This window comes from Lasiosphaeria miniovina, assembly GCF_030549165.1.
Source record: "Lasiosphaeria miniovina strain SMH2392-1A chromosome Unknown B0T26scaffold_8, whole genome shotgun sequence".
Taxonomy (NCBI): Eukaryota; Fungi; Ascomycota; class Sordariomycetes; order Sordariales; family Lasiosphaeriaceae; genus Lasiosphaeria; species Lasiosphaeria miniovina.
Window position 1 is genome coordinate 1,670,990 of NW_026848227.1, and position 27,177 is coordinate 1,698,166.

Consider the following 27,177-nt stretch of genomic DNA (forward strand, 5'->3'; position numbering starts at 1 on the left):
GCCACCTCCACCTCCCGTAATGCACCGGCGTGGCTGTGCCTCGTCCCCCCGAGCCCTCCCTCCGAACCCTCCCCCCGAGCCCTCCTCCCGAGCTTGAAGACGTCGGTCAAATGGTCATGCGCTTCGATCGGGCGACTGACACCGCCGTCCTGGGCGTAGTTGGCGGGGCACGGCGGACTGCCGAGACTGCAGGCAGGGCGAGGAGACGTCGGTCAAAGGGTGTTGCGCCGCAACCTGGCAGCGAATCTTGCGGCCGCCCGGGGCGCAGTAGGCTCGCAAAAAGATGCCGCCCAGGGCGAGTACGGCTGGTCCAAGTCGTCCCCAGCCACGCTAGGGTCGCCGAGCATGGACAATCCGCAGAACCCCTCCCAAAACTCCTCGGGTGGCTGGATATTCAGCTCGTGGCAGATGTGGTACCACCGCCTGTCCGGCGCGTTCGTCAAGGCGTTATAAAAGACCTCGGCGTTGATACGGGCATTATCGCGCCTGTCGGTGTTGCTATTATTGTTGATAGCGTCGCTCCCGCGGGCCTCGATGATGTCGTTGCCATTGGCGGCGGAAACTTTAGCCAGAGAAGACATAGCAGCTTGCTGTGGTAAATTAATTAACTTGTCGAGTATTGCTGATATGATGGAAGAAAAAGATGGGGAAAAGGGGGGGGGGAGAGGGAGAGGGAGAGGGAGAGGGAGAGGGAGAGGGAGAGGGAGAGGGAGAGGGAGAGGGAGAGGGAGAGGGAGAGGAGGGAGAGGGAGAGGGAGAGGGAGAGGAGAGGGAGAGGGAGGGGTGGTGGTGCAACGAGCCCGGACATGTGCGTCAATTGCCAGCCACAATCCGAGCAGGAATCCATTAGCTTCGGACTGGTGGAGACTTATGGTGGAGACTTCTTCGCCTCCAAGAAGGGCGGCCTGCGTCAAGACCCAATAGCCCGTCACATGCGCACCCCAGGGTGTGGTGGTTACTACACCTCCCCCAGGGTAATAAAGATCAGTGTGGTACAACCAAGGCACTTAAGTAACCACAATTTGCCACCTATGTTCGCCATAGCCACACAGCAAAATCAGGGGTTCGGGGGTCAAAGAAACTGCCCAAAATACTACATTTTGATCAAAAAGTTTATTGTATTACCACCTGCTTCGATGACTATCTGCAGCCGCCTTAGCATACTGTGGGCAAGCCGTTGTAAAATATCTTCTGGGACTGCATCCCACGCAGCCATAACAGCCGCCCGGAGCTCCAAGGAGCTCAGGGACTGAATATCGTAGTAGCTCTCTACCCAATTCTTCAACCAGGGCCACACGTTCTCTGTAGGTGATAGATCTGGGCTATTGGTCAGCCAGGTCAGAACTTGGATCGCTAAGTCCCGGAATGCTTGTCTTGTTATTTTAGCACTATGGCTCGGTGCGTTATCTTGTTGAAAGACGATTTCTTCGCCCTGGCGTTGACGAGCCGGATGGAAGAAGCCTACCAAAGGAAGGATAAAGAAGATGTATTTATGAGCCGTCATACCGCCATATTCCTTCTCCCAAAAGAAAAACGTGCCTTTCCGGGCGCCGGCAAAGGAGCCCCAGAACACCCACCCGTGTAGCGTCCTCCGTAGTGGAGCCTAGCTTTCGAACTCTTCGGTATCGTTAACGGTAACCCACTTCTTCCACATAGGGTCATTAGTGGCCCAGGTTTCGTCGCTCACGAGTACCGATTCCCAGTCTTCCGGCCTAGGCCTTAAACGCAACTGCTCTGTACACCAGGTCACCCGGCCCCGCTTGTTGGCTTCGGTTCGTTTAATCCGTCGGGGCCGTACTGCTCGGAGGTCAAACCATGGTAGGAACCGGGCTTCTTCGTTATCTTCGAGTCACTGTTTAAGCTGCCGCCTATATGGGGTCCGAATGCCGGGCTTAAGGCTAGCCTTCGATTTCTGTGGTGTCAGGGATCAACACAGGCCTTTTGGACCTGACGATGTATGTGTTTGGTCAGCTGAGCGATCTCGTCAAAGGAAAAATGACAGTATTTGCGTAAGGCCTTAATTTCGACCTTTTCGTCGCGCGTAAGGTCTCGGCATCGATGCGGCGTCGAAGGTGGCTCCGGCAACGGCGTGTGTGTGTGTGGGTGTGGGTTAAGAAGGTTGGTAATCGCGATGCGTGTGGCCATTGTGGGCGGTGGATGCAGTGGATTGAAGTTGTGGGTGGATTGGAGTTGTGGGTAGATTCAAGTTGTGGGTGATTGAAGCTGTGGGTGATTGAAGTTGTGGGTGGATTGAGCGTGGTTTTCGAATGGAGGTATTTTGCAATAGAAAGTCCTAGAAAAGTAACTTTGTGGAGAAAATTACGTGTGTGGCTAGCTGACACCCTGGCTAACCCCCAATTCACGAGCTGACCTTTAATATTACCCCGGGGGAGGTGTACCAAACCTCTGCTCAGTACGGAGGAATGGGCACAGTAGGTAATGCCGGATTGGAGCGCCTTTGACGGCCCGAGATTCTACGTGGCGGCCTGGCCAGGAATTTACTGGCATGCTTTCCCAGAGGGAGGACCCGAACAACCGTAGCCGTACATATAGCCATGTAACCTCATTCGAACTCTACACCTTGGAACAAGTATTTCTCATATTACGAGGTCGAAGACGCTCCTTCCGACTTGGTGGTGGATGCGATGCTTAAAGAAGAAAGCACCCTGAAATGGCGCTAGAAGAGGTGGGTTCCTAGCCGGGCCCGCCACATATTGGCTGGCTATAATAAAGTTTAACTCAAATGGCCTGATACCTCTTGCTCTTCCACACAACCACCATCGTTCGCGCTCCCAGTCCAGGCAACAAAACGTCTTCCACATAATAGCACATCTTCCTAGTCACACACTACCATCGTCCTAGTCACACACTAGACACATCGTCCTAGTCACACACTAGACCATTATTCCAATCATGTCCCACCAAACACCCACGCCGACGTCGCCACCACATCTCAGGCAGTTACCGTTCCGAGCAGGAGGCAAGTGCGCTAGAGGCGGGTATTTTAGCAGGAGCGACGAACGCCGCCGCTGCAACGAGGCTATTTATATTAGGCAAGTACTTTCTTCTCGGCACATCTACCCTTCTAACACTCTAGCTGTAAATGATCCCTACCAGCTCGCCAAGCCTTACTACGAGATAATCATCTAGGCACGTCACTCGATTAGATACTAACCGCACTAAACACACACAGGCACATGGAAGCGCTACGCTACCTAGGCTTCACGCTATATATGCGCGAGGACCCAGTCCAGCGTCTCCAGTCCTTCATCGCCCTTCAGCAGACGCTACTTTGCTTGCCCGACGAGGCCGTATACCAGGCCGTATCCCAGAGCCTTGCCAGCGTCGAAGGCCAGGTCCGAGCCGAGGCAGCGGCGGCGGGCGGCGCGCTGGAATCTGTCCAGCTACGGAGAATGCTCCTAGATATTGGCCAGGAGGCTGAGCGGATCGCGATGTCGGTACTTTCCGGTTAGGTTGCATCTTTACTAGGTCTTGAGGGCACGTCTACATAGCCTGATGGGAATACCACAGACCCAATGGAGGGCACAACATCTAGCAGTGTGTAAATGCTTAGCGCAAAAGCCCAATGGCCTCGTGCACAACACCACAGATACCAGCGCCTCCGTTGTGTATGATCTTCTACACGATCTGGTTCCGGAGCCCAGGTCCCCCTCGATAGACCACTTCTCTTGATATCTCCTCGCCTTGCATGTGCTGCGGGCAACTAGTTGTCTGTAAGGAATTAGAGAATCCACAATAAATGTGGCTCAGCAAGGCTAGGCTGGCGTTCCTGATGGAAACTAAGGCACTAACAACGACGAACCTGGCGGTGACCTCAACGAGGATGAATAAAGATCAACGGCCTTGACCCTGACTTCCTTCGGGACATCCAGGGGCCTAACGACGGCTCAGAAGAACTCGACAGGTTTCGGCCCTTGCGCCCTCGCGTTACCCAGAAGAGCAGCTGGTGTCATGGATTGAAATATCGGCTCGTCGAGCTCTGCCACACAGAGTACTGTGGCTCCCTGCGAGACCGCAGTTACGCTGAGAACCGAGAGATGATCCACCCTTGCGGTGCAGTGAGCCTATATCGGCAGCAGCCCACGGACCTCGTGGACCAGCAGGGCGACTTGTGGTGTCTTCCCGCCTACAATCAGAAATTGTTCGATTTGTGGCGCAAGGTTCAGGGGTGTCAACCTACAACAGGAAGACGACAGGGACGACAGGGACCAGGAAAACACCACGGAAGATTCTCCTGCGCAGGCACAACGAGCCGTGGATGGCCTCGCGAACCGAGACTTCATCTGGCACGCGTGCTTCAGCGCCCACAACGCGCAGAGCCCGCGGAGGCATCAAAAAGGCGCCCACACGCGGTAGAACAAGCCGTCGTACCACGAGGGCTTCGGCTGCGGTATTTGAAGCGCAGCAGAGCAGTGGTCTTGACGATACATGGATAGGGCAGCTTTTTATTGCATTTTTAGGCATGTCATATAAGCACCAACAACGGGGGGCAGCTTGATATTTTATTGCAGAAATGAAGGATTTGAGCGGGTTCTACGGCCCTGAGAGAAAACTAACGCATTTGGAAGTGCATTGAAATTGGCGACGGCGGCGAGGTGCAATTGCGGTGCGACGACGTGTGTGGCTAATTGGTAATTGATCTGAACTTGGGTGCGCTGGCTTCATCCCAGGAAATAGCCTCCTTTTCGGTGCACAAAGTCGCCAGGGCGCCGTGTACCTACAGCATGGTAGACGTTTTCTACAGTCCGAGTAGACTCCCCCTTGGGAACTGGGCGATTATTCTAATGGTAGTGACTAGTGATGTAAGGCGTAGTAAGGGCTGTCACCAAAATCCTGCTTTTGGTGTGCCTTTTTTTTTTGTTAGCCAGGCAAGCGGTTGGCAAAATAACGCGAACTGCAAAGATGGATTGGTCTGTACGGGTGGCTTTACACTAGCAGACACTACCAATTTTACAGCATTCGATGGCATTCGACTCACCACCACTGTTGGCACCACACCGCCAGTCCATCACCACCACGCCCAGAACTTCCACACTGATCTTTTCAAAGAGTTCGGCATCCGCAGTAAAACCCAGGGCTGGGAGATCCTACGCAATGCCAAGGACCGGAGGCATCCAAAATGTATCGCTTGCGAAAAAGGATTTGTTTCTCCAATAAGTGCCAACCGCCGTATCCAAGCCGCCAAGCTCGCGCTTCAATACCGTCCTCGTCCAGAGGACTGGCACGATATCCGGTGGTCAGATGAATGCCATTTTGGACTCTTTTCCGAAGAGACAATTCAGATTATCAGGAAGCCAGGGGAGCGTTATTGTCCAGATTGTATTCACCACCATGAGCCTGAGCCAGCGGCGGGAACCGAAATCCGAAGATATCACGTCTGGGCGGCCGTCGGATGGAATTTCAAGTCCGAGATGCATTTTTACAAAGTCCCAACAAATACCAATGGAAAAGAGCTTATAGACCTATCGCGACGAGATTCTGGAGAAGATTGCTAGTCCTTGGCTTCTCCGTGGCGATGCTTTCGTGCTGGAAGAAGACGGAGATTTAGGGCATGGAAGTGGAAATTCGAAGCGTGGGAATATCGTGAAGCAGTGGAAGCAAGACCGTGCACGGATTGAAGCATTACTTCAATACCTCTGGCTCTCCAGATTTATCGACAATTGAGAATTGCTGGAGGGCTGCAAAGCAGTATATCCGTGCCAATCTTCGAATTGATGCGAATATTATGGGCCTGGCATTTGAAGGATGGAGGCGACTGAGTCAAGCAAAAATCAATGAGTACGTAGATTCCATGGTAAGGCGGATGTAAGATGTGTTAGAGGGCGAAGGTCGTATGACAGGGTAGTAATAGCCACTACATAGAGATACCTAGATTTATATGTAACTACTCTGGCCTCCAGGGATGTACCTTAAAGTAATGAGTTCGTCTTTTTTTGTCAACCGCTTGCCAGGCCAGGTTCGGTCCCGCTTTTCCCTTTCAGGACTAGAGCAGCTCAGGAACCAATCAGAAAGCGTGCTGGCGAAAGGGATCCGCTTCGGCCCACCATATCTCTTTCTTCCTGTTCCTGATCGGCTTCCTTTCTTCTAGAACTGTAGCTCTCAAATCGCGGTAAGTTTTCAACTCCGAGTTTCTGTTCACGCGCAGCTTCTTCGTATTTGGAGCTCCCGAGCGCTCTGCCCTTTGCGAGGCGGTCGCCTAGGTTGGGGGAGCTGCTCATGCTCCTGTCGCGTCTGGTTGCTAATTATTCGCCAGTACTGCCCCGTACTCTACTGCTCATTCTCTACTACTTGACTCCTACCCCGCGTCGAAGCGACATGACTCTCGCAACCTTCCGCACCTCGTACAGGTGCGCCCATCTCGCCGATATGCGCCTAGCTATCGAGGACGCTGCGGGTGGGCCGCCTCGCCGTCCGCCTCCCAGCACTCCCGCTCCGAAGGGTGCTTCGCCATTGACGGTCACCCCAGAGCACAGCCATTCTCGCTATGCTGTAGGTGCCTCCCTTCTTCCTGAGCTGCTCCGCAGCGTTTGCTAACGTCTTTGTAGCTTCCTCTCGCTCTCCCTCCCATGTTTTCGCAGTACAAAATTGCAAGCGCGAAAGCTTCGCAGGCCCGCACCGGAAGTTCTGAGCAGCTCCCTCATCGCCAGCGCATGGTTCCGCTATCTGCCTCCATTCATGGCGACTTTCGCTCGGCTTCGAAACCTGCGCGCTCGAGCGTCGACTATATGACGGATGGGACTGCGCAGAGCATCGCAGAGCCGACTCTTGAGAATGAGCTTCTCGTCGGCGCAGAGCCTTCTTCCGTAACTCAGGTTGAAGCTGCTCCCTCCCTAGATTTTGCTGAGGTTTCTGAGCCTCGGGCGTATCCCAAGCTTGACGCAGTCGCACTTGCCGTGGCCACACTTGCCTCTATGGATCGCGACAGCACGACTTTCACTGCCGAGCCTGACGACGCGACCCTTCTCTCCGAGCAGGATTCGAACAGCCCTTTGCCTTCAAATAACTCTGTAGCCGATAGTGACGGCTTGGTTGCTGGTCGCGACTTTGACGATGAGGCTACTAGTGAGGCTACTAGTAACGACAATTCGGATACCAGCGACACTACTAGTAAGGACAATTCGGATGCTAGCGAGGCTGCTGGTGACGGCAATTCGGATACCAGCGAGACTACTAGTGACGATAGCTCGGATGATGAGCCTCAAGCTGCTCCTGATTCTCCTATTGTAGATACCGAGGCAATTATCCGAAGCATCATTTCACGTACTCTTGCTCGCCGTCAATCTACCCCCGAGTCTGATAATGAGGCTACTAGCGAGGATGCTAGTGACGATGATTCGGATGCTAGCGAGACTACTAGTGACGACAATTCAGATGCTAGCGAGACTGCTCGTAACGATAGCTCGGATGATGAGCCTCAAGCGCTCCTGATTCTCCTGTTACAGATATCGAGGCAGCTATACGAAGCATCGTTTCACGTACTCTTGCTCGCCTTCATCCTACCATCCGCCGTGTTGAGGATGTTCAGGAAATGAGTTCTCAGCTCCTCGCGCTTTCGAGAGCAATAGAATCCAGCCTTACAGACATGGAGAAGTCCTTCGCTCTTCACTTCACAACCATTCATAACAGCGTTTCGACCCTCTACACAGCTCAAAAAGAGCTGCGTGCCCAAATACGCGAGGTTTCCGAGTATCAGACTCGTAGCTTGGAAGCTGCTGAGCGCATTAAGAAAGCACTTCAGCAGGACCAGTATTCAGCTACTGTTGTCTCGACGTCTGTCAATTCTGCTGCCTTGGACCTCGCTGCGTTCAAGCAGTCCGTCAATTCCACTGCCAAGGACTTGCCGGAGTTGAACATTCGGATGGAGCCGCGCGTGCATCGTCCAGTGGGCCGTAATATTAACTCGGTCAAACTCGCCGGCTTTGGTCACAATTCTCTGAAGGGGGTTGCTACGCCCAAGTCCTCAACTCATGCTGCTAAGCTATTCGCGAAGGTTGAATCTGCGGTTTCCTTTCTCATTGAATCCAGTTCTCGCATATCGGCTGTTTCCTCCGCCTTCGGCTCCAGCAAGTCTCTCAAACGCACTGTTTCGAAGGATACAAGCTCCCGCCCCCGCAAGCTTGTCAAATCCGCCAAGGTGAGTGTAGGAGCTTCTTTTCGCCGTCTGAGCTGCTACTGACTATTATTACTAGTCTAGTACGTCTGTTGATAGCGACGAGCCCGAGGTTTCGCCTCTTCTCCCCGACATGTAAGCGAGCAACTTCCTGGTTGGGATATTGTCTAGGGCGCTACGCCTAAGCCCCTTCTTGAGATTCTTCTGGATGGATTTTGAATCCTTTTACTGGACTCGACATGGGATTAGGAGCATCTTTTTCGGGCTCTGGGTGTTTCCGATTTCGCGGTGCTCATTTGGGCGGCATATTGCACTTGCGCATTCCAGGAGTTGCGCGATACCCATCGTATTTTAGCAAGGGAGAGAGGCTTCGGATCTGCTTTAAAGCTATGCTAGCCCTTCTCTTGGACCTATAGCACGTTGTCGATGGCTTCGCCGCCGGTTCGCCGCCGGTTCTAAGCCGCTAAATATCTATATTTCCTTGCTTTCAAGCCATGTTGTGCTGCTTCCAACAAGATTTGTCTCGTGGTCTGTAAGCAAAAGCCCATCATCAAGGTGTCCGCGCGGCTCCCACGAATCGTCGTCTACCATACATCCTTTCCATCGAATAAGGTAGTGGCGATTCCTAGTAGGGCCTCTGTATCTCGGAATTGCTTGGACCTGCCTTGCCACGTCGTACAACAAACATGAGCAAGATTAACGAGCACCCATTATGATCCCCCTCCGAGCACCCATTATGATCCCCCTCCGGGCACCCACAGTCATCGCATCCGTACCATCAAACCCATCCTGGAACATATCGATCAAGTGGTACTCGTCGCGCCGCATCACGTACGTCTTCACCGCCTTAGAGGGCTTTGACTTCTTTTTCTCAACCAAGCGGTCTAAGAAGACGACTCGCACCAGCGGGTCGAAAGGGACACGATGCTTAGAGAAAATCTACCAGCAGGCTTGATAGGGGAACCTTGTGAACCTTGGAACTCGGCACTTTGGAGAAGCATTTCTGTTTAATTGACAAATAATATGGCCTGTAGCCAGCTAGACGAAGTACATGCAAGCAAAAACACCAAAGCACTGCGCCAAGCACAAACACAAAGCACTAGGTTGCAAAAACACGCGCCTCAAGACATGACAGTCTTACTCGTCCCCCCCCCAGCTCCTCCTCCTCCTGACATTCATTTGCAGTGGCTCAGCGGTGCATGCGGCCGCCGCCACGACGAGTGAGACCGGCACGAGCGGGCGCGCGGGCGGCAGCAGCAGTAGCGTTGGACGGCTCGGGCTCTGACCCGGGCTCGGGCTGCGGCCCCGGCTCCTCTAGACGCGAGACTTTTTTCCTCGCCCTTCTTTGGCGCCCGGCTGGCGTGGCTCGCTTCGTGGCGCCCGCGTGTGGCTGCGCCGCGGCCTCGGGCTGCTGCGTGGCGTGTCGTTCTGGCTCGGGCTCGGGCTCGGGCTCGTCCGCTATGTGCCTGAACCCTGGTATGACGGTGTGCGGCGGGAGCTGTGGGACCGACAGAGACCCTGGGGTTGGCTCTGCGCTGAGGCGGGGCGGTGCTGGCATTGGTGAGGCCGCGAGGTCCCCGAGGCCCCATCCGTCCGGCGATGGGGTCGTCGGCCGCGATGGGACTGTCGGCCGCGATGGAACTGTCGGCCGCAGTGCTGGAGATGGGAATGGTGTAAGCGGTAACTGCCACCCCCACCGGGGCAACCGCGGGTCGTCCTCGGGAGTGCCCCATTCGGGGATTGATGGGAGTCTTGGGGGGGCTGCCTGAGCCCAGCGTGTGGCATTGTTCAAGGCCATCCGGGCTGTGGGCGAAAGCCTTGATCCTGTATGCAGGCGAGCAGACTGGCGATCCATGTTGTGGAGCTTGGGGTAGACTGGCGCATGAGAAGACAGGTGGGGGAGAAGACTGGTGGGTGAGAAGACTGGTGGGTGAGAAGACTGGTATTTGAAGATTGATAATGGCAGTGTGAGAGGTGAAGAGAGTGGGAGAGGGAGAGGGAAGGGGCGGGCTCTTCTTATACACAACAAACATCGAAGCAGACATGGATCGAGGAGGACAAACATTGAGGGGGTTTCGCCTTGTTTGCGGCCCACGCACTCGGTATATGGCAAACCTCGTACAGCATTAACGTGCTGGTGCCGACGCCGCGCCGCTAGACGTCTCGGCCACGGATGCGTTGCTGCGTAGCTCTGTGTGGAGGTGGCGCGAGAGGTCAATGGACTGCGCAGTGCCCGCGGGTGAGTAAGAATCGAGATGACTCGGTGGCTAGATTGGGCAAACGGTCGTGAAAGCCTAATTCGTCAGCCCTGGCGGTGCGTAGACGACATGGCAGTTTCGCCCCGCCAAGAAACGGGCCTGCACTCACTAGTTAATAGCTTGACTAAGTGCAGAGCAACATTCCTCCACGCGGCTTGGGACGGCTTTCTCTTCGCCTTGCAGCGGAAAGGAAGCCGACCTCCTCAATTTTTTGACTTTTTCAGTCCTTCTACTTCCCATGTCGTTGTTTTGCCTTTTTCTCGTATCGCTATAGCAACTTGTATGGATTGATCGAGTGTCATCTAGGTTCTCAAGGGCTGTACTCGGCTGGCCAGCCTGCTTCATCCTTGTGCTCCACGTCGCCTAGATTTGGGCCACTCTGAACCACCTTGCAAGCCACAGTCGGCATCTTCTGTGTTCCCACTCGTGTATTAATTTAACCAGATAATTCAATGCGCTGTCAACTTCGATCGCATGCATCACTCTACCATGTCCTCTACCTCCCGCAACAATAAAGCGAAAGCACTGCATTCCAAGCAACAAGCACAATGCAAGAAGTAATAAGCATGAGATGAATGACTGACTCTTCGCCGCCACCTTCACCTGCTCTGAGAAAGTCAAGCAAATAGCAAGCACGCAATAAATGACTGACTCCCTCCCGCCACCCCCACCTTTACCTCCCGCCGTAGTCAAATCGTCTTGGCCCCCTTATGTACCCCTAATGGGGTATGACGCACTAAGACACCCTATTGGGGTGTGACGAATTCAGGGCCTTGCGATGTCGATGGCTTCTTGTCTCTCCGTGCCCACCACCGCTGCAACCCAGAGTTTAGGCCCAAAGAGACCACGCAGAGCGCGTACTGCACGAAATAATGCGCCTGCAGGGCCATGGCCACGACGGCGCCCAGAAATACGGTCAGCGCACGAGGGTCAGGAAAGCGAGTCTCTGCTTGTTCTTGGGCGCGAGGCTGAGCTTCCAGTAGTAAAGAGAAGCAATGGCGGCGGCGGCGACGTAGATCAAGGCGCCCGAAGACCATAGGATGGCTTCGTAGAGTGGCTTCTTGCCGATCCGGATCTCGGGCCTGGTCAGGAGCACGACCCCGATGGCGATGTGGCTGGCGTAGAGGAGCCCGAACGCGACGACAGCCGAGTAGACGGGATTATTCAGGAGGCTCCGGGCGCACATGATGCAGAATATGACCCAGGCCTTGCCCTGCCATGTATGTATTAGCCGAGGAGCAAGGAAGCAAGAGGAGCTGGGAAACAAGAGATGTAGGGAAGCAAGAGAAGTAGGGAAGCAAGAGAAGCAGGGAAGCAAAGAAGCAAGAGAAGCAGCAAGAGAAGCAGCAAGAGAAGCAGCAAGAGAAGCAGCAAGAGAAGAGCGCACATACTATAGCCAGCTGGACGGACAGAACCGACACGAGCTCCAAGATGGCCAAGGACAGGTGCGTTTGGACAGGGCGGGGCCTGCTTTCCCAGGCCGCGAAGAAGACAACCACGGAAGCACAGAGGCAGATGAATATAATGCCCGAGCAGGCAAGCAAGATCAGGAGGACCGCAAGCGGCGAACCCCGATTCCGTTCGCAGGGCGGCAGCAACGACGCCACCCGCACCTCCTTCCACAACAGCACGAACAGCAGACATTGGATGGCGGCAGACAGCGCGAGGCTGCCTACGGCCAGGCCAAAGTCGACATCCTGGATCGTTGATTCGGTGGCGGCGGCGGCCTCGTCCATATCTACGTCGCTCGTAGGAGAGTAGTATGGAGAGTCATTCTCTGTGCGAGCGGTGTAGGCGAGGTCTGCGTTGGCGCGGTGCGGGGGAGAAGAGTCTAGGCTAGTGTTCACCGAGGCAGCCAGGATCAGATAGCTTTATGTCCGCGAGCAGCCGGCCACAGCGTCAAACGCCGGTCGAGACTTGTTGCCGATCAACGTTCGCTAGTCAGAGACGGGTCGAGACTTTTGGCCCATCAAGGACCCCGTAGTTGTGCAGGACCGGTAGTTGTGCAGGACCGGTCGGGGCTAGTTCGCCGATCGACGGGCTAGTCAGAGAACGGTCGAGACGTTTGCCAGTGCCTTTACCGGTCTTGGAAGTGCCAGCCAATGGACGTGCCAGCCAATGGATTGTACGGGTCGTCGGTGCCGAAGCCGTCTTCCCTAATGATACGACGGCGCATCTAGCCTGTCGCTAATTAACCAGACGAAAGCACGTACAAGCAACAAACACGAAAGTACATGTGATGCTTGATGCCTGAGGAAAATCCACCAGCAGGCGTGGCAGAGGGAACTTTGGGGCTTGACGTAGTGCCTGGCTCAATTCCACGCCGGCCGTTGACTGCGGATTCTCAACTAGTCCGGTTCCGTTTGGTTGGCTGGTAATTAACGCACGCACGTGTCCCGGGCCGTTATTGTTCGGTCTTGCCGAAGGGTCTTGCTGAAGTGCGCGACTCAGTCCCACGCCGGCCTCCCACTACCGACTCCCAACTAGTTTACCGACTCCCAACCAGTTTAGCGACTCCCAGCTAGCTGGTTAGCTGGTAAATAACGCACTCACCTGTCCGGGCCGTTGTTTTTCGGTCTTGCCGAACGGTCTGACGCAGTGCCTGGACTGTGATGCCCGTCACCATGTAGAAGAAGGGCCCGCCCCCTCCCTCTCCCCAAGGAACAACCAACCATCTTGCTTTCTCAAGCAACAGTCTTGTCCAAGGACAGTCTTGTTCAAGGACAGTCTTGTTCAAGGACAGTCTTGTCCAAGGACAGTCTTGTCCAAGGACAGTCTTGTTCAAGGACAGTCTTGTTCAAGAACAGTCTTGTTCAAGGTACAGTCTTGTTCAAGGTACAGTCTCCCTGTCTCTCTCTGTCTCTTCAACGAACAGTCTAACCCACAGTCCAACCAAGAGTCTCGCCATCTCCGTCTTTCTCCCACCAGCATCATGGTCGGCTACCTATCTCGCAGATATTCCCAGAAATACCCTGGCCCACGCCAACAATGGTCAGGACTGATGCCCGCGACTTGGCTGGTCTATTCCAACGTTGCACGCATATCGCATCCCTCGACGATGCGACGCGCGCCGACGGCGGCTCCTCGGCCCATCCCGCGCTCGGTGCCTCTGACGCCACCACGCCCGCCGCTTACCATGCTAGGCGACGGTGTGGCAGGCGACCTCGACGCTTGTGAGCGCCCCGCGCCAGACGACGGCGGCCACCAGAAGAGCAAGGACAAGGTCGCGCGCGTCGGCCCGTCGGCCCCGCAGCTGCTGGCAGACGTCCCGCCCTGGGTGCCTCCTCTGCGGCCATCACGCCCGCCGCCCGCCACACGAAGCGACCTCGGTGCCCGCAAGCGCCCCGCGCCAGACGACGGCGGCGAGAGGGAGGGCAAGCACAAGGTCGCGCGCGTCGGCCCGCCAGCCCCAGAGCTGCCGGCAGACTTCCCGCGCTCGGTGCCTCCTCTACGGCCACCAGGCCCGCCGCTTGCCACGCGCCCGCCGCCCGCCACACAAGGCGACCTCAGCGCTCGCAAGTGCGCCGCGCCAGACGACGGCGGCGGCCAGAGGAAGCGCAAGCCCAAGGTCGCGCGCGTCCGCCGGTCGGCCCGGGAGGTGCTGGTCGACATCGCCGTGGCCGCGGCCACGGCCAGGTCGCTCGCCTTGGCCGCGCCGCGCGAGCCGGTGCGCTTCAGGGAGGTGCGCTGGAACGAGATCCGCTGGTTCGCCATCAAGTACAGCAACGGCGACGAGCCGCCCTGCTCGCCCCGGACGATGCCGTTCCGCGAGGTGCGCTGGAACCAGCCGCCGCGCCGGCGCAGCTGGAACGAGCGGCGCGGCCCGCTGTCGCCGCGGTCGACCATGGCCGTGTACTTCAAGGACGTCCGCTGGGACCAGCCCCGGCGCGCGCGCCACGCCGAGGACAAGTCCATCTCGCCCTGGTCGGATCCGACCGGCCAGCGAGTCTTCTTTGCCGAGGTGTGCTATGACAAGCCTCGGCGTTGGCGCCAGCCAATGTGGGTAGACGTGTCGCTCTCGCCCCGGTCAACTCGATAGCCGGCCGCGGGCTCGGGAGGGCGACGAGGCAGGGACAGGAGGCGGCAAGTCGGTGTTGTCGTGTGTGTACTTTCGTGCTCGGTGCTTGCATGTCACTCGTTTAGCCAGTCAAGGGCTCGTGAGGACGATGAGGCAGGGAAAGGAGGCGGCAAAGCGGTGCTGTCGTGTTTTTGCAAGGTAGTGCTTTCGTGCTCGGTACTTGCATGTCACTCGTTTAGCCAGCCAAGGCTGGGGAGGACGAGGCAGGGACATGAGGTGGCAGGGCGGTGCTGTCGTGTTTTGGCAAGGCATGCTTTCGTGCGCGGTACTTGCATGTCATTCTTTTAGTCAGTCACATGCACGGCATGATTTTCCTTCTTATCATGCAAGCTCAACATGAGATGCTTGTCCGGCGTGATGCACTCGCCATCCCGGAACGTGGAGCGATACCGACTGTTGGGCCCTTCTCTCGTCGCTCCCGTATAACCCTGCCGCCCCCAGTTTTTTTTGGGGGGGGGGGGGGGAGCGCATGCGACGGGCTATTGGGGGCCGCCTATCTTGCCTATTTCCCCACACCCCGCATTTCACTGCCGGACAGGGGCAGGGACAGGAACAGGGACAGGGATAGGACACACTTAATTAGTCGCATCCTATTTAGAGTGTAGTTCGTGCGCGGATCGATACGCCCTGATTGGTCGCATCCTATTCAGAGTACAGTTCGTGCACGACCTGGGATAATAAGGGAGATCCCAACACCCGAGCATGTTTGAATCCATCTGCACCTGCACCTGGCCCATCGTGTCGCCACGGTGGCCGAGGCTGTCCGCTTCTGGGATTGCTCCGTCTGCCTCGGGTCACGAGCGACACGGCGCGAGGAGGGCCGAGCGAGTGTCGCCAAGACGAAACAGTTACGCCCTTGATATGCGCCAGCCTCTACATGTCATCATCACCGACTCGGAACGAAATGGCGAAAGGAGCATCACGCTCATGTCCCCGGATTCCCCCTGCATCTTAATGCGTAGGTGCTGGTCCTTCCATCTTGAACCAACAAGTGGAGGAAATCGAAGGCAGAAGGGAGAAAGTCGGAGGGAGGAAGGGAAAAGGAGCAAGTTTAATACTCAGTGAATCCCCTGCCATATTCGTGCTCTTTTCATCCATTGCCTTTAGCCGAGCTCGGTGTCACGTACCTGGCGGGGCATTTCGCTTCAAACGCAACTCTCGGCTCCTGGGGCTGACTTGATTCTTTGTCGGGGCACTTACTGAACCCGCCTGGCGAATTACGATAACGAGCTGGAGCACATCGGGAGGCGAGTGTAGAAAATTCTGCACCGAGGGAAGCCCTTTGCTGGTTTTTGCGCCGGTAGAGTTTTTATTTCTTTCTTTATTATCTTTGTTTCGTTATGGTGACCGGGAGCTCAGTTTCGCCAAGGCTGAGGGCCGCCATCGAGAGCAGACGCCCCATGGGCATCCTGACATGCTCCTCTTTCTCCCCGTCCGCGTCATCTGATCCCTCCTCAGGTTTGGCATACCGCTCTGTGTGGTGTAGGGACGTCTACGCTTCCGATCTAGGGACGCACGACCCCCATACTTGTCTCTGGCGCGTGGAAGCTGTGATTGGTGGTGATGCACCCAGGTGCGTGTTGGTTTTTCCGTCTAGCTGCCGACCGAGAAGCGTAATTTAGCTCGCCGTCGAGAAATGAGGAGACAATGGGATGGCCGGGGCTGAGGCACGTACTCATCGGGAAGTCGGCGGCAAACAGTGTTGAAGTAAGTCACGAGACGTCCCTTTTTCTCTTTCGGGCCGCCGTGTGAATGCACCATGTCTGAAGCTAATGTAGATTTCGACATCCTTGCACCACCGTCAGGAGGAAACCTGTGCGGCGGCGGGGCGCCACAGGGCACCACAGCCCACATACTGGCAAGACAGGACATGCTGAAGATTCTGGGTGTCAACGTCGCAATCTTGGAGTCGTCATTCCAGAGAATTCTTTTCCTCGGGAACTTGGGGAAGGGATGGCTTCTGCCCCTTATTCCCAGGCTTGGGGCGTCCGACACTGGCTCCAAAGGTCAAATACTGCCCCCTGCTTTCCCCTTCGCCCTTGTCATCCAACTGGTCCTCGACCACCTTCTTCTTCTTCGTGGGTGGTTTGACGATCTCGATGTCGGAATCAGATGAGCCAAGTCCGAACGCTACCTTTCCCCTCTTCGGGGTATAGAACAGTGCATCGAAGTTCGAGTCTGCTGGCGATGGTTAAGTGTATGCGCGAGCTTGGAAAATGCATCGTTCTTAGGAATGCAACCAATCCACCATTTATCATACGCGCCATGACCATCGCCTTTGATCATGTCCTTGAGCTTCACACCCATCGCCTTTGATCATGTCCTTGAGCTTCGCACCCATCGCCTTTGACCATTCCCTTGAGCTTCGCACCCTCAAGTGCCTCCATGTATGTGTCGCGCGGCTTTCTTTTGCACAGGACGTAGACTGCTTTGACGTGCCCAATCTGCGGCCAAGCAGTGTCGGCTGCGGCGTCGGCTGCTGCCGTGTAGTTGGGTAGGCTTGAACGGTTTTGACAAGCTCGTCGAGACGCTGTTTACTGATGCGCCAGGCTTCGTGAGAGCCGGGTCGGTTTGTCTTTGCATCATTTCGCTTCAAGGCCGCGACCACGAGGCCACACCAGCGCTCACTCAAATCCTCGCGCCTGTATTTGCCGCATTACTCGAGCGCATCTTTTGCGCGCATTGTTGCAGATTTGGCCATGGTTATTGCTTCTCTCGTAGCGGTGTACTGGGTTCTGACTTGTTGATCGATTGATCTGCTGGTTGTGCAAAAGTTGGCATGCAGTAATGGTTTTTGCTGTTGCGTGAGGGAAGAAAAACTCCCATGTTTGTTGTGCGTGTACTTTTGACCTTCGTCGGCGGGGTGACTCTTTTTGAGCCTGCGCGTGTCGTTTCCGTTTCTCGCACTGGGTTTTTCACCTCATACTCGTATACCGCATCACTCGCGTTTTCCAGTTGCGCTTTGCGGCGGTACCATTGGTTATGGTGGTCCCCGTATCCGATCCATTTCCCGGGCCGACCTCTCCTATCGATGAAGCTGCCATTTCGTGTAGGCGAACCTGTAGGCCACGACGAACATGACCAGCGCTAGAACCACTACCGCGTGGTGCTGCGGGCCGAAGTCAAAAGCTGCGTAGCCGCCAAGGGCCAGGCATAGAACCGATACAAGGATCCATGCCGCGAACGCCCTCTCCCTTGAGATATCGGCAAGCAGTCCCCATAGCTCCCCGGAACTGGCACATTTTCTTGAGTGGGAAGATGGTCTGGTACTGGTTGGCAGTCTTCTGGTCCACGGAGCGCTCGGACCCGAGGAACATCACGATGACCTGGAAACATGGTGCAATCAGCTAGCGACTCAGCACAGTTGAAAGTCGCCGGCTGCAGTGGTAGAGTGGTGCGGGGGGAGTGGTGCGGGGGGAGTGGTGCGGGGGGAGTGGTGCGGGGGCTCTTTGAGAGAATTCATTGGCTCGTGCATGTGCATGGGCAGCAACAACTGCTCTCCAAACTTGGCCTGTCACTCGAATATGCAGGTGCGGTCTAGAAACGCGGTTGCGGTCCCTTTTAACACGCGCGTGTAAGGTCGGAGAGCGTAGAGGGCAGATGGCTGTTCTGGGGTGGGTACGGAGCAGACTGGCCGACTCTTTATGGGACTGGGCTCGACGCTCGGCTTGTATTTGTTGCGCTTACCAGCGCGAGCGTTGTCGATCCATTGGTGAGTATGGTAGCTCGGAGGGCTAAGCGAATAGTGCACAAATTAAAAGCCTACAAATCGACGACGCCGTCCTCCAGGCTCCGAACACCGTCTCTTTCCGACCAGGTCAACTCGGAATGCCTGTCCTTGGAAATGAATTGTTGCTAGAGACTGGTTGCGACGCACGGGTAGGAAGGGCAGAATGTCCGCTTGTATGCAGCCTTGGAGCTAATACAGGCGGGGTATTGGGCGCACCTTCGGCAACTACTTCAGTGAGGGGAAGTGACGGCTATGCTGCCGCAGATGGCCGTCTTCAGGGAAGCATCCTCAATATCTTTGGGGCTAATGCGGCTGGCTACGAGGTCCTTAACCGCCGCGCTAGAAATGTATTGCTTGTTGCACGCAGCGACGTATATATACGAAAGCCGAGCGCAAAAGCAAGACAGAATGGAATCGTCCAAGACACGCTCGATGCAGCACCTCCCAGCCCTGGGGAAGCAAAATGGAAGCGCCAGTTGGCACAAGGCTACCCAACAACATGTGTACCTAGCAATAGCTTGACATGAAGGTCAGGGCGCAGCCATCAACACCGCTCCGAGACTTATGACAGCCAACTTTGCACAGAACCAGCCGATGCTCTTGCGCGACATCAGTCGTGGCTGATCAGGATGCGAGAAGCCAATTTGAGGAAGCAGCCCATCATCAATCGCCGCTGGTCACAGACTCAACCGCACCTGCCTTTGCCCATGCCCCTGCCGTCGAATACGAAATTAATCTTCTCTTGACCGCTCACAAAACCAAGCTAATCGACGAGCTTCGCCAGGAAATCCGCAGTTACGAAATTAACACGGGGAAATTCGACAAGTGTGTGCAGAAGCGCGATAAGCTACTCGAGGAAAGCGATAGACTGGTCCTCGGGCTAGCTTACCTTCGATCGAGTGGCCCCATCACCCCCCCCCCCCCGGTCCTCGTTAACGGGGCAGAAACAGATGTCCAGGGGCTTGTGCCTAGCCCCGCTCTGAGCGTCGAAAAGCCCGGCAGCATTGGCCTTGGCAGCGGCCATGAACGCCGCCACGGCCTCAGGTGTTAGCTCCGGGTTGACAGGCATCAGAATCTTCGTTGGGGTTTCCTTGCAGTTCTTGACGAGGTGGACCAGCGTGGTAGCGAGCCACGGGGCCGGCGTGGTACTGGTCGGATTATCGATCCCCTTTGAGGCTTTTGAGGAAGTCGGCGTCTTTCGAAGGGTCGAAGCACTCCAGGAAGAGGAGTATCAGGAGGGTACGTCCATTTGTATCCAGAGGCTCACGCCCGCGTGTGTATGTGGACGGGCGAACAGCTGCAGCTTACGCGTAAAAAAGGAGGGAGCAGGCCCCGCGCTATCAGTCGGTAATTTATCACGGTTGGCCGCCAGAGCTGTGGTGAGGTGCGAATCCCTGGCTGGAAACGCTGCACAGAAGCTGCACTTAATAGCACACACGGTTGCCTTGGGCGGACGCGGCTCGTACTCGCTCCCCGACCCTGTCCATTTTGGGGGCGCCACTGTGTATGCCCTTCTTGGATGGGACGTAACGACACCCGTTCAGCCTACCAAGATTTAGTAGGTATTTTACATAGCCCAAGCGAGCTCCGAGCCCGAGTCACCTCAACAAAGTCCGACGACAAAGTCAGCGTTGGGCCTCAGGCACCCACGCATTGTGGGACCGGCAGACGTGCCCGCTCGTCGGGGAGCATCGGACAGAGTATGAGCTGTCATTGGGGCTTGGTTCAACAAAGTCGGCGAAGATGCGTGGTAAGGACGCCATGACACATTGCCGCGAGGGAAGGGGCAGAAGAAGGCAGGGGACTGCGATTGCGCCTCTGCGTACGAAAGAGCCCACGGACCACACCCTACCAAGGTGGAGCGGGTACCTGACTGGTCAGGAAGGGGTCAACTGAACGGAGCCTCTTTTTGTCTTGTTTTTGCCTCCGGCGGCGCCGCAGGCGAGCTGTCCTCGCTTCGCTCGAGGGAATGGGTGGCTGGTCGAGGGGTGCTAGTTATGTTTGGCCAAGTTATAACCACGGCATCTCTTGTATTCGGGAGTAATCTAGTCGCTCGGGGTCTCCTTAGGTGTGGGGAGGATCGGGCGGTCGGGAGGCTGGCCACGGCGCCTGGATTTGGCGCATCGGGTGGTGGGGGCTGCGGTTGAGGGAACCCGACCGTAGCCATCGCGGCGGCTCGAAAAACACGCGTTCCTGGCGATATATTAGTAGAGATTAACAGGGTAATAATCGTCAAGTATTAGGCGTGCCTGTTCATAGCTGGAAAACGACAAATCGTGCGTGCGATTGACTGAAGTTGAATTGCGAGATTGAGGAAGAAAGTGTCGGAAGGAGCCGCATCTAAGCCACATATAGGCGCAGGTGGCGCACATGCTAGACCGTTTACCGCCTAGACTGTATCAGCCGAATGCCGCATAACTATGGTATTCAGGTTATGCCCACCTTTCTGGACCTTCCGAATATAAGCACCTTTTTGCCCTCAATTAATGCAGCGTTGTATGTCACAGAAAGAGGTTTATTTTGGGGGGGGGGGAGCTAGAAAGTTGAAGTGACGCACGGACCACCCACAACGGATTGACAGCCATTCTAACACCAAAATAAATTCCCGTTCAGCTGAACGGAGCCACCGTAGGCGAGCTTGCGAGCCGGAGGTGGCGTAGAGAGGCTGTATTCTAGATTACCGTGAGGGTGCCGAAAGTTTCTCGCACAGCGATTGGCCAGTTTTCGTCCGTGTCGAGATGGACTCGAGGGACTGGTCGATCGGATGAACCTCGGACAGGTTAAGCCGTGAAATGTCGCTATGCTGTATCGTGGGTGTGTATGTCAGGAAGGAGCAAATTCCCAATTAGTAGATATAACGCGTAAGCTGTATGAAGGAAAGCGCCGCAGGCCAAGAGCGTCGCAGGCACTAGGGGGCCTAGGGGCTTGCCCCCTAGAAATCCAACAATTAGACTATGAACATCGAAATATTAAATTATTACGAGAATTTGTTTTGGTGTTGAGGGGCTATTGCTGCGAGGCTCCCTTGGTTCTGCTTGTCAAGATGGACAAGTATGACGGCCCGGCTTGCTTCCCTAACGATGAGGCTATTCCGAGAAATGTGGTGCCGATCTTCCAGTCCTTGCGGGACTTCCAGAGCGGTAATGCGGCCTGCTCTCTCCGTCAGCTCTCCGTTATAAGTGCCTTGCGTGCGGCGGACTACCAGCGCCGTGTTAACGCCGGCGAGGTGTTGGTTCCAGGTGTAGCCTAGATAGCAGAATCGACTTTTTCTGCCTCAACATCATGCTGTTTACGTTGTAATGACTTTCTTGTGTTTTTTAATTTTAGTACAGTTGACACAGTTGAGTCAACCTTCGGCTACGAGTTACGGCACAAAGCGGGGTTGTCCTTAATAATTTCTTAGTAAAATTGCCCAGCCACCCATTCCCTCGAGCGAAGCGAGGGCAGCCCGCGACAGGCGCCGCTGGAGGCATCCGTTCAGCTGACCCCTTCCTGACTGGTCAAGTAGCTTATTTTGATAATTCCATATTTCGATGTTCATGGTCTAATTATTGGATTTCCAGGGTACAGGCCCCCTAGGACCCTCAGTGCCTGTGGTGCGCTCCTGCAGCTTACAAGGCTATCCCACTCCCAATCCAATCCCAATCAGGAATCCCCCAAGGCGGTCCTTCGAATCCATTTCAAAAACTAGCCAATGCACGGACGAGAGACTTTCGGCACCTTCACGGTAAAGTAGAAGAGACAGCCTCTCTACGCCGTCTCCCGCTCGCAATCTCGCCTTTGGTGGCTCCGGTCAGCTGAACAATTTGGAGGCCGGCTCCTGACTGGCTCAACACCGGCGGCTCACCACATCTTGTGGGAAGGAGCCGCATCTGAGCCACATGTGGGCGCCGGTGGCGCACATGCTAGACCAGACCAATTACAGCCTAGGCTGTGTCAGCCGAATGCCGCATAACTACTGTATCTAGGCTATGCCCACCTTTCTTTTCCTTCCGAATACAAGCACTTTTTTGCCCTCAATTAATGCAGTGTTGTTTGTGACACATCTCCCTTGCTCGGACCGTTGCAGTAGCGCCGTCATGCACGATATTGACTGGCCAGATAGCAGTCCCTAGTCCCACCTCTTGAAGACCTCGAGCGCCCTGGGACGGACGAACCATAAAGACTGGCATCTGCACGAGAGGCGGTTTCCCAGGTTTTTGGCTTCAGTCACCCACTGTCACTAGCGTCGGCTGCGCTACACCAAAGGTCAACCCGCTCTGCTCCTGCGCCACTCCCTGTCAATGCTTTGACGGTTGCACCACGAGCCGACCTTCTGTCTCCTCCGTTTTTTCGAGAACCCACTAACACGTAATGGACTATCCGCATAGCTGCAGCTTCTTAGGGTGGAGAGACAGCCCCGAGTCTTTCAGCGGTCCGCCACTGCGAGCAACGGGCCCTGCGACGCTATTGGAACACCTGCCCGCCAATATTCTGCTCAACACCCCCATCTCCCAAATAGACCATTATCGATTCATCCTGGACTGCAGATATTGCCGTGATCCCGGCGTCTTCCGGTTCCGGTCCCGTCTTTGCACGAACTATATGCAGGCCGCGCAAAGTCATATGTCCTCAACGCATTCCACTCTCTTCGAAGATACCCAGCATTTTCTCCATCTTGCCACCTTCCCGGTTGCCTGCGCTGAATGGGAGGTGCAGGAGCACAACGAAAAAGTGGCCCACCCCGAGATGTGTCAGGTTGGTGCCGTGGTCTTGGTGAGTGGTCGGAACGAGTTGACGGCTCGCATCCTGGAGTGCGACAGCAGCCACTTGGAGTACAAAGTGCAACTATATGAGAATGGTAAAAGGTATGAGCACAACCCGTTTCTTCGCTCCCGCCCATTTCCCTTGTCGGTATGGATTGGTCCGGAGAGCCTGGCTAACCGAGTTCCTTGCGAGCTTCTTATTAGGAGCATCGTCCTCATCGACTTTAAACACCTCCAGAGTTTTGACCCCGCCAACACCAGGTATTTGGACCCGATATGGCGACAGGACGAGGAGAAGTGAGACCGGGACACACTCTTAGAATACAAGCAGATGTGCCAAGAGCATGCTAAGGCACCCAATTGCACTCAGCTCCTGGCCTTGGGGGCGAGGTGGTTCTTGATTTCGAGTGGAGAAGGCGTCCAGAAAGAGCCGCCGCGGGCTGGAAAGTCCGGTTCGGAGACGGGAGGTGAGGCAGTGCGAGGTTAGGGCGTCCGCATTGTCATTGTCTATACCCCGTGACCGCGGTGTGTCGTGAGGGGAAACGCAAGCGGAAACATGTGCGATGGCCGTCGAGGCGGGTCTGTGGGCACCAATGAGCATCACTACCTGCAAATAAGGGAGAGAGTCAATAGCCGGACGCGAGACCAGTACTTAGATAGAGATACGAAATCCTAAGGCCTTCTTTTTTCATCGAGCCTTGCTTGATTAGGGTAGTGATATAAACACAATGACGTCGTATTGGCGAATATCACACTCCTCATCCGCACTGAAGTTGTCCTCATTTGCCTCGCTATGCGGAAGCGGTTGTGGTGTGACCGGATCCGGTCCAATTAGTCTGTGACGGGCATCGCACAGCCCTGGACGTGGGAGGGGACGTGTGATGGTCCCCTGTTGTGATGGTCTCCTGTCTATGCATATGCCTCTCCGCAAGGCTATCAGTTTCATTCGGGGCCATCTTTCCAGCGATAAAAATGGACGCTCTTGACTTCCTCTCCGTCGACGATGGATGGTGCTGCTGCTCTCTTGCATGCGCCATCTATTCAGAAGCCCCAAACACCGAGACAGCTCACACGGCCGCTATGGACTGGTCTCAACTCCCCAGTTCACTTTAAAAGGTCCAGATACGTTTACTTCAAATCAAGGAAGCCTACGAGAGGCTTGGCCGGCTCACGCAAGCTGTTGTACACAGGCGTCCATCGCTGTCGAAACTCTCAAGCGTTTCCAAAATTAGTCACACGGTGGGGTCTTGGTCTTTGGCGCCATCGACTTTCCTGTCGTTCAGCGCGTTCTTCTAGAAAGCGGAAGACGACATGCCCGATCCGAAGCAACTGGCACAAGACGGCGAAACAGTGGAAAAATTTGCGCGTGAATTTGCAAGAGAGATAGATAGCGGAGCAGGAGTTCTCGCCGGCCGAAATACAATCTTATCTAGTAGAAGAGAGGTCGAAGATGGCGAGGGCGGATTCTTTTATTGCGGTTTCGCTCTCTTCTGCGTGATTCGTCAAGGAGTCGGGAGGGAGCACTACACGAGAGGATTTCAGACTTGTCAATGCAAGTACCGCTCCTCTAGCCTACAACACCCCTCCCAACACCCATCCTGTCCTCCTTACCGGGGACCTGAGCTCTCGGAGCCGTCAAGTGTGGCGACAGCGCTATCGAATTCCTGCGACTAATTAGCTCGTCCCTCGTAGACATGGGAAATCCGCTACCTTTACCAAGGTCAAGAATCGTTCAACTGCATCTCGACCGCCCAACTCTTCTACGCGGCCAGCTCTAGTCCTGTTTGCAACGAGCCCCTTCACCAGGTGAACAAATCGTCGCGCGCTGCATGCCGTATCCTCGTCGGTACTGTCCTCGTTTTGCATCTGTGCGACGACCACTTCGAGCCATTGCACGAGATCAGGCCTGATCGGGACTCAATAGGAGCTGTTCTTCCTTGACTTGATCGGAAGAGTCGGGTTGATACTGAGGGGCTGAGGGGCTGTTCTTCCGTGCCTTCATCGGAAGAGTCGGGTTGACACTGAGGGCTGAGGAACTCATCCTCGCAGGAATTTGGGCATGTGCGTGGTGGTCGCCTATCGGTGAAATACATGTCTAGAGGATGGTGGGAAACAGCCAAAACCGCCATGGTATTGTTGAAAGTGGTTCTTGGAGTTCGTAGAGGGGAAGGTCGGAAAGCCCAAGGCAGCTTGGTTTTGGACGATTGGCGACTTGGGGAAAGCGCTCATGATGGTGGAGCAATAGAGGTTGAAATTGAATTTAATCTCCCTTTCGCCAGTTGTAGATAGTTAGTTCGGCGTGCTTCTTTCTCACATTCTGTTCTTAGCCATTTTTTAAACCTGTGCAACGCTCCAGTGGAAGTGGAAGCGAAGGAGAACATCACCTTACCCATATTCAGACTCCCGCACAGCAACCCAGGTGGCCATGTGGCCGCCTCTTGAAATGCGACTTTCTCGCGGTTGGCTCTTAGCTGGGTGTATAAAATAGTGCAGCCATAGGCCCGAAACCCGTGCGCACGGACAGGCTACTTGCATGTGCAGAGAAAACGACGCCATCCTCAACTGGGGGCCCTTCACTGCTTCACTGCGTGATCCGCAGACAAGAGACGCGATTCCAGATGGGGAAGCATATCATGCCTTGTATCTCCCTAAAAGAAGATGTCGTGACTTAAACTCGCACCCTAGACCTCTCCTCATATGCGTAGCTGGCGGGGCGAGATGTTGCTAGCTTGACCACAGGCGTGTTTTTTTGCTTCCACGCCATCCCATGACCAAGCCCCGCAGCGATGGAATCGGGGCTTCGACGGGGACGACGGGGACACGACACTGACTCGGGAATCGTCGATAACCACCCCCCCCCCCCCCCCCCCCCAAAAAAAAAATTTCGAGGAGCAAAAAAGAGGGGGTAAGGCAGCGCGCTGCCCTACCCCCCCGAAAACTCCAGGCGTCCCCTTGGTTTCCTCAAAGGTGTATGGGGATGCATCGCTGGGGGGGGGGGGGGGGCGGGCGGGCGCGGCCCTTGGCCTCCCCTAGGTACTGCAATCATAGCTAAGCGAGTCGAGAATGGGCCTGCAGGCTCTTCTCTCGTCGCCCTTGTTGTAAACCTGCCCGGCAAACGGACCCTATAACCCCCTCAGTGACTGAAGCCCCCTCGGCTCCACTTTTCGTGGCAGCCGCTTGATCTTTTGCAGCCGCGCCTGCGCCTGCGCCTGCACCCGCAGCCATCCAGCAGCGTCCAAGTGAGAATCGCCAAGTCTTGTGCATTTCCACTCATGCCAACAGATGGTTGGTCGACCACACCGCTGTACTCGCCGTGGCCTTGCGCAGCCTCTCCAACAACTATTCGTCAAGTTAATTAGCTTCCATTTACTCGACGGAGGGGTCCCTAATATTGACTCCAGTTAGCCCTCGATCTAGCCAAGGCAATTGAGACGCCTCGTCGCAGAGGTTTGCGCAGCTGTGTTAGTCTGGCTGCCCCGTAACAGAAACCCCTATTCCCTCGCCTCTAGTCGACCAAAAACCCTTACTCCTCCATTTCTAGTTAACTACCGATTTAACTCCAAGTTTAGTTCACTTCTTTTTTTTCTTCTCGCTCCCTCGTAGTGGGTGCTTAAATACTTATACTTATACGGGGAGTAGCCCGCGTCGGGGTCTGAATCGATGTCACCGCAGCGTTTCGGCGTCTCGGCCTCGTATTCATCGCCAGCTGAACGCCGCTGGGCTCCGTATCGTGAACCGGGTGTTTTTGAGTCATCTTGTCGAGATACCTTGAGACCACCTCTGTCCCAGGATGCAATCGGCCCCCGGCCTGAGCGCGATTACGAGGTGTCGATGATGTGCCGGATGTGAAGATGACGACAACCACCCTGGCGGGCAGAAGCATGCATGAGGGCTGCCCCATTTCGGCGGACTTGCAAGGCAGAATCGTCCAAGGAAGCGTCAAATGCCCCAAAGGAAGGCACACGGGTCATCAAGTGCAGTCACACATAGTACCAAGCAGGCAGCAAGGTGACTCTAGGGGCCCAAGGGTGGGTATGCAAGCGGCCCTGTTGGATGCAGAAGCGTGAATAGCTCCGAAATGCCCTCGATGGAATACTGCAGAGCTGAGGTATCAATAAATACAGAGTGGAAGAAGCCGTGGGGGTATGAACATGGTCTGTCAGTCTCTTGTCGTTTGTGATCATGAATATGCATCTTGTATGCAACATGTCGCGAAGAGCGTCTTTGCAGCAGCT

At 55.4% G+C, this 27,177-nt stretch overlaps 7 protein-coding genes across 7 annotated transcripts; 3 read left to right on the forward strand and 4 right to left on the reverse strand.

Moving 5' to 3' along the window:
- Positions 1–6,336: 6,336 nt before the first annotated feature.
- On the forward strand, positions 6,337–8,590 carry B0T26DRAFT_681049 (uncharacterized protein; the record flags this gene model as incomplete). Its single annotated transcript, XM_060440595.1, has 5 exons — positions 6,337–6,510; positions 6,567–7,489; positions 7,648–8,155; positions 8,211–8,266; positions 8,548–8,590. The coding sequence occupies 5 exons, from the start codon at positions 6,337–6,339 to the stop codon at positions 8,588–8,590; spliced, it is 1,704 nt and encodes a 567-aa protein (XP_060290224.1).
- A 730-nt stretch (positions 8,591–9,320) lies between these two features.
- Positions 9,321–10,087, reverse strand: B0T26DRAFT_876373 (uncharacterized protein; the record flags this gene model as incomplete). Its single annotated transcript, XM_060448106.1, has 1 exon — positions 9,321–10,087. Exon 1 carries the CDS (start codon positions 9,984–9,986, stop codon positions 9,321–9,323), a length of 666 nt encoding a protein of 221 aa, XP_060290225.1. The 5' UTR covers positions 9,987–10,087.
- Positions 10,088–11,305: 1,218 nt separating this feature from the next.
- Positions 11,306–12,565, reverse strand: B0T26DRAFT_756931 (uncharacterized protein; the record flags this gene model as incomplete). Its single annotated transcript, XM_060446181.1, has 3 exons — positions 11,306–11,602; positions 11,781–12,258; positions 12,471–12,565. 3 exons carry the CDS (start codon positions 12,563–12,565, stop codon positions 11,306–11,308), a joined length of 870 nt encoding a protein of 289 aa, XP_060290226.1.
- Positions 12,566–13,447: 882 nt separating this feature from the next.
- B0T26DRAFT_681052 (uncharacterized protein) lies at positions 13,448–14,428 on the forward strand (the record flags this gene model as incomplete). Its single annotated transcript, XM_060440596.1, has 1 exon — positions 13,448–14,428. One exon carries the CDS (start codon positions 13,448–13,450, stop codon positions 14,426–14,428), a length of 981 nt encoding a protein of 326 aa, XP_060290227.1.
- A 3,064-nt stretch (positions 14,429–17,492) lies between these two features.
- B0T26DRAFT_756933 (uncharacterized protein) lies at positions 17,493–19,684 on the reverse strand (the record flags this gene model as incomplete). The annotated part of the gene is made up of 4 exons (XM_060446182.1): positions 17,493–17,661; positions 17,738–17,793; positions 19,087–19,373; positions 19,636–19,684. 4 exons carry the CDS (start codon positions 19,682–19,684, stop codon positions 17,493–17,495), a joined length of 561 nt encoding a protein of 186 aa, XP_060290228.1.
- A 2,538-nt stretch (positions 19,685–22,222) lies between these two features.
- Positions 22,223–23,243, forward strand: B0T26DRAFT_806955 (uncharacterized protein; the record flags this gene model as incomplete). The annotated part of the gene is made up of 2 exons (XM_060447215.1): positions 22,223–23,044; positions 23,204–23,243. The coding sequence occupies exons 1-2, from the start codon at positions 22,551–22,553 to the stop codon at positions 23,241–23,243; spliced, it is 534 nt and encodes a 177-aa protein (XP_060290229.1). The 5' UTR covers positions 22,223–22,550.
- Positions 23,244–26,212: 2,969 nt separating this feature from the next.
- On the reverse strand, positions 26,213–26,843 carry B0T26DRAFT_681056 (uncharacterized protein; the record flags this gene model as incomplete). The annotated part of the gene is made up of 3 exons (XM_060440597.1): positions 26,213–26,281; positions 26,470–26,487; positions 26,610–26,843. The coding sequence occupies 3 exons, from the start codon at positions 26,841–26,843 to the stop codon at positions 26,213–26,215; spliced, it is 321 nt and encodes a 106-aa protein (XP_060290230.1).
- Positions 26,844–27,177: the final 334 nt, after the last annotated feature.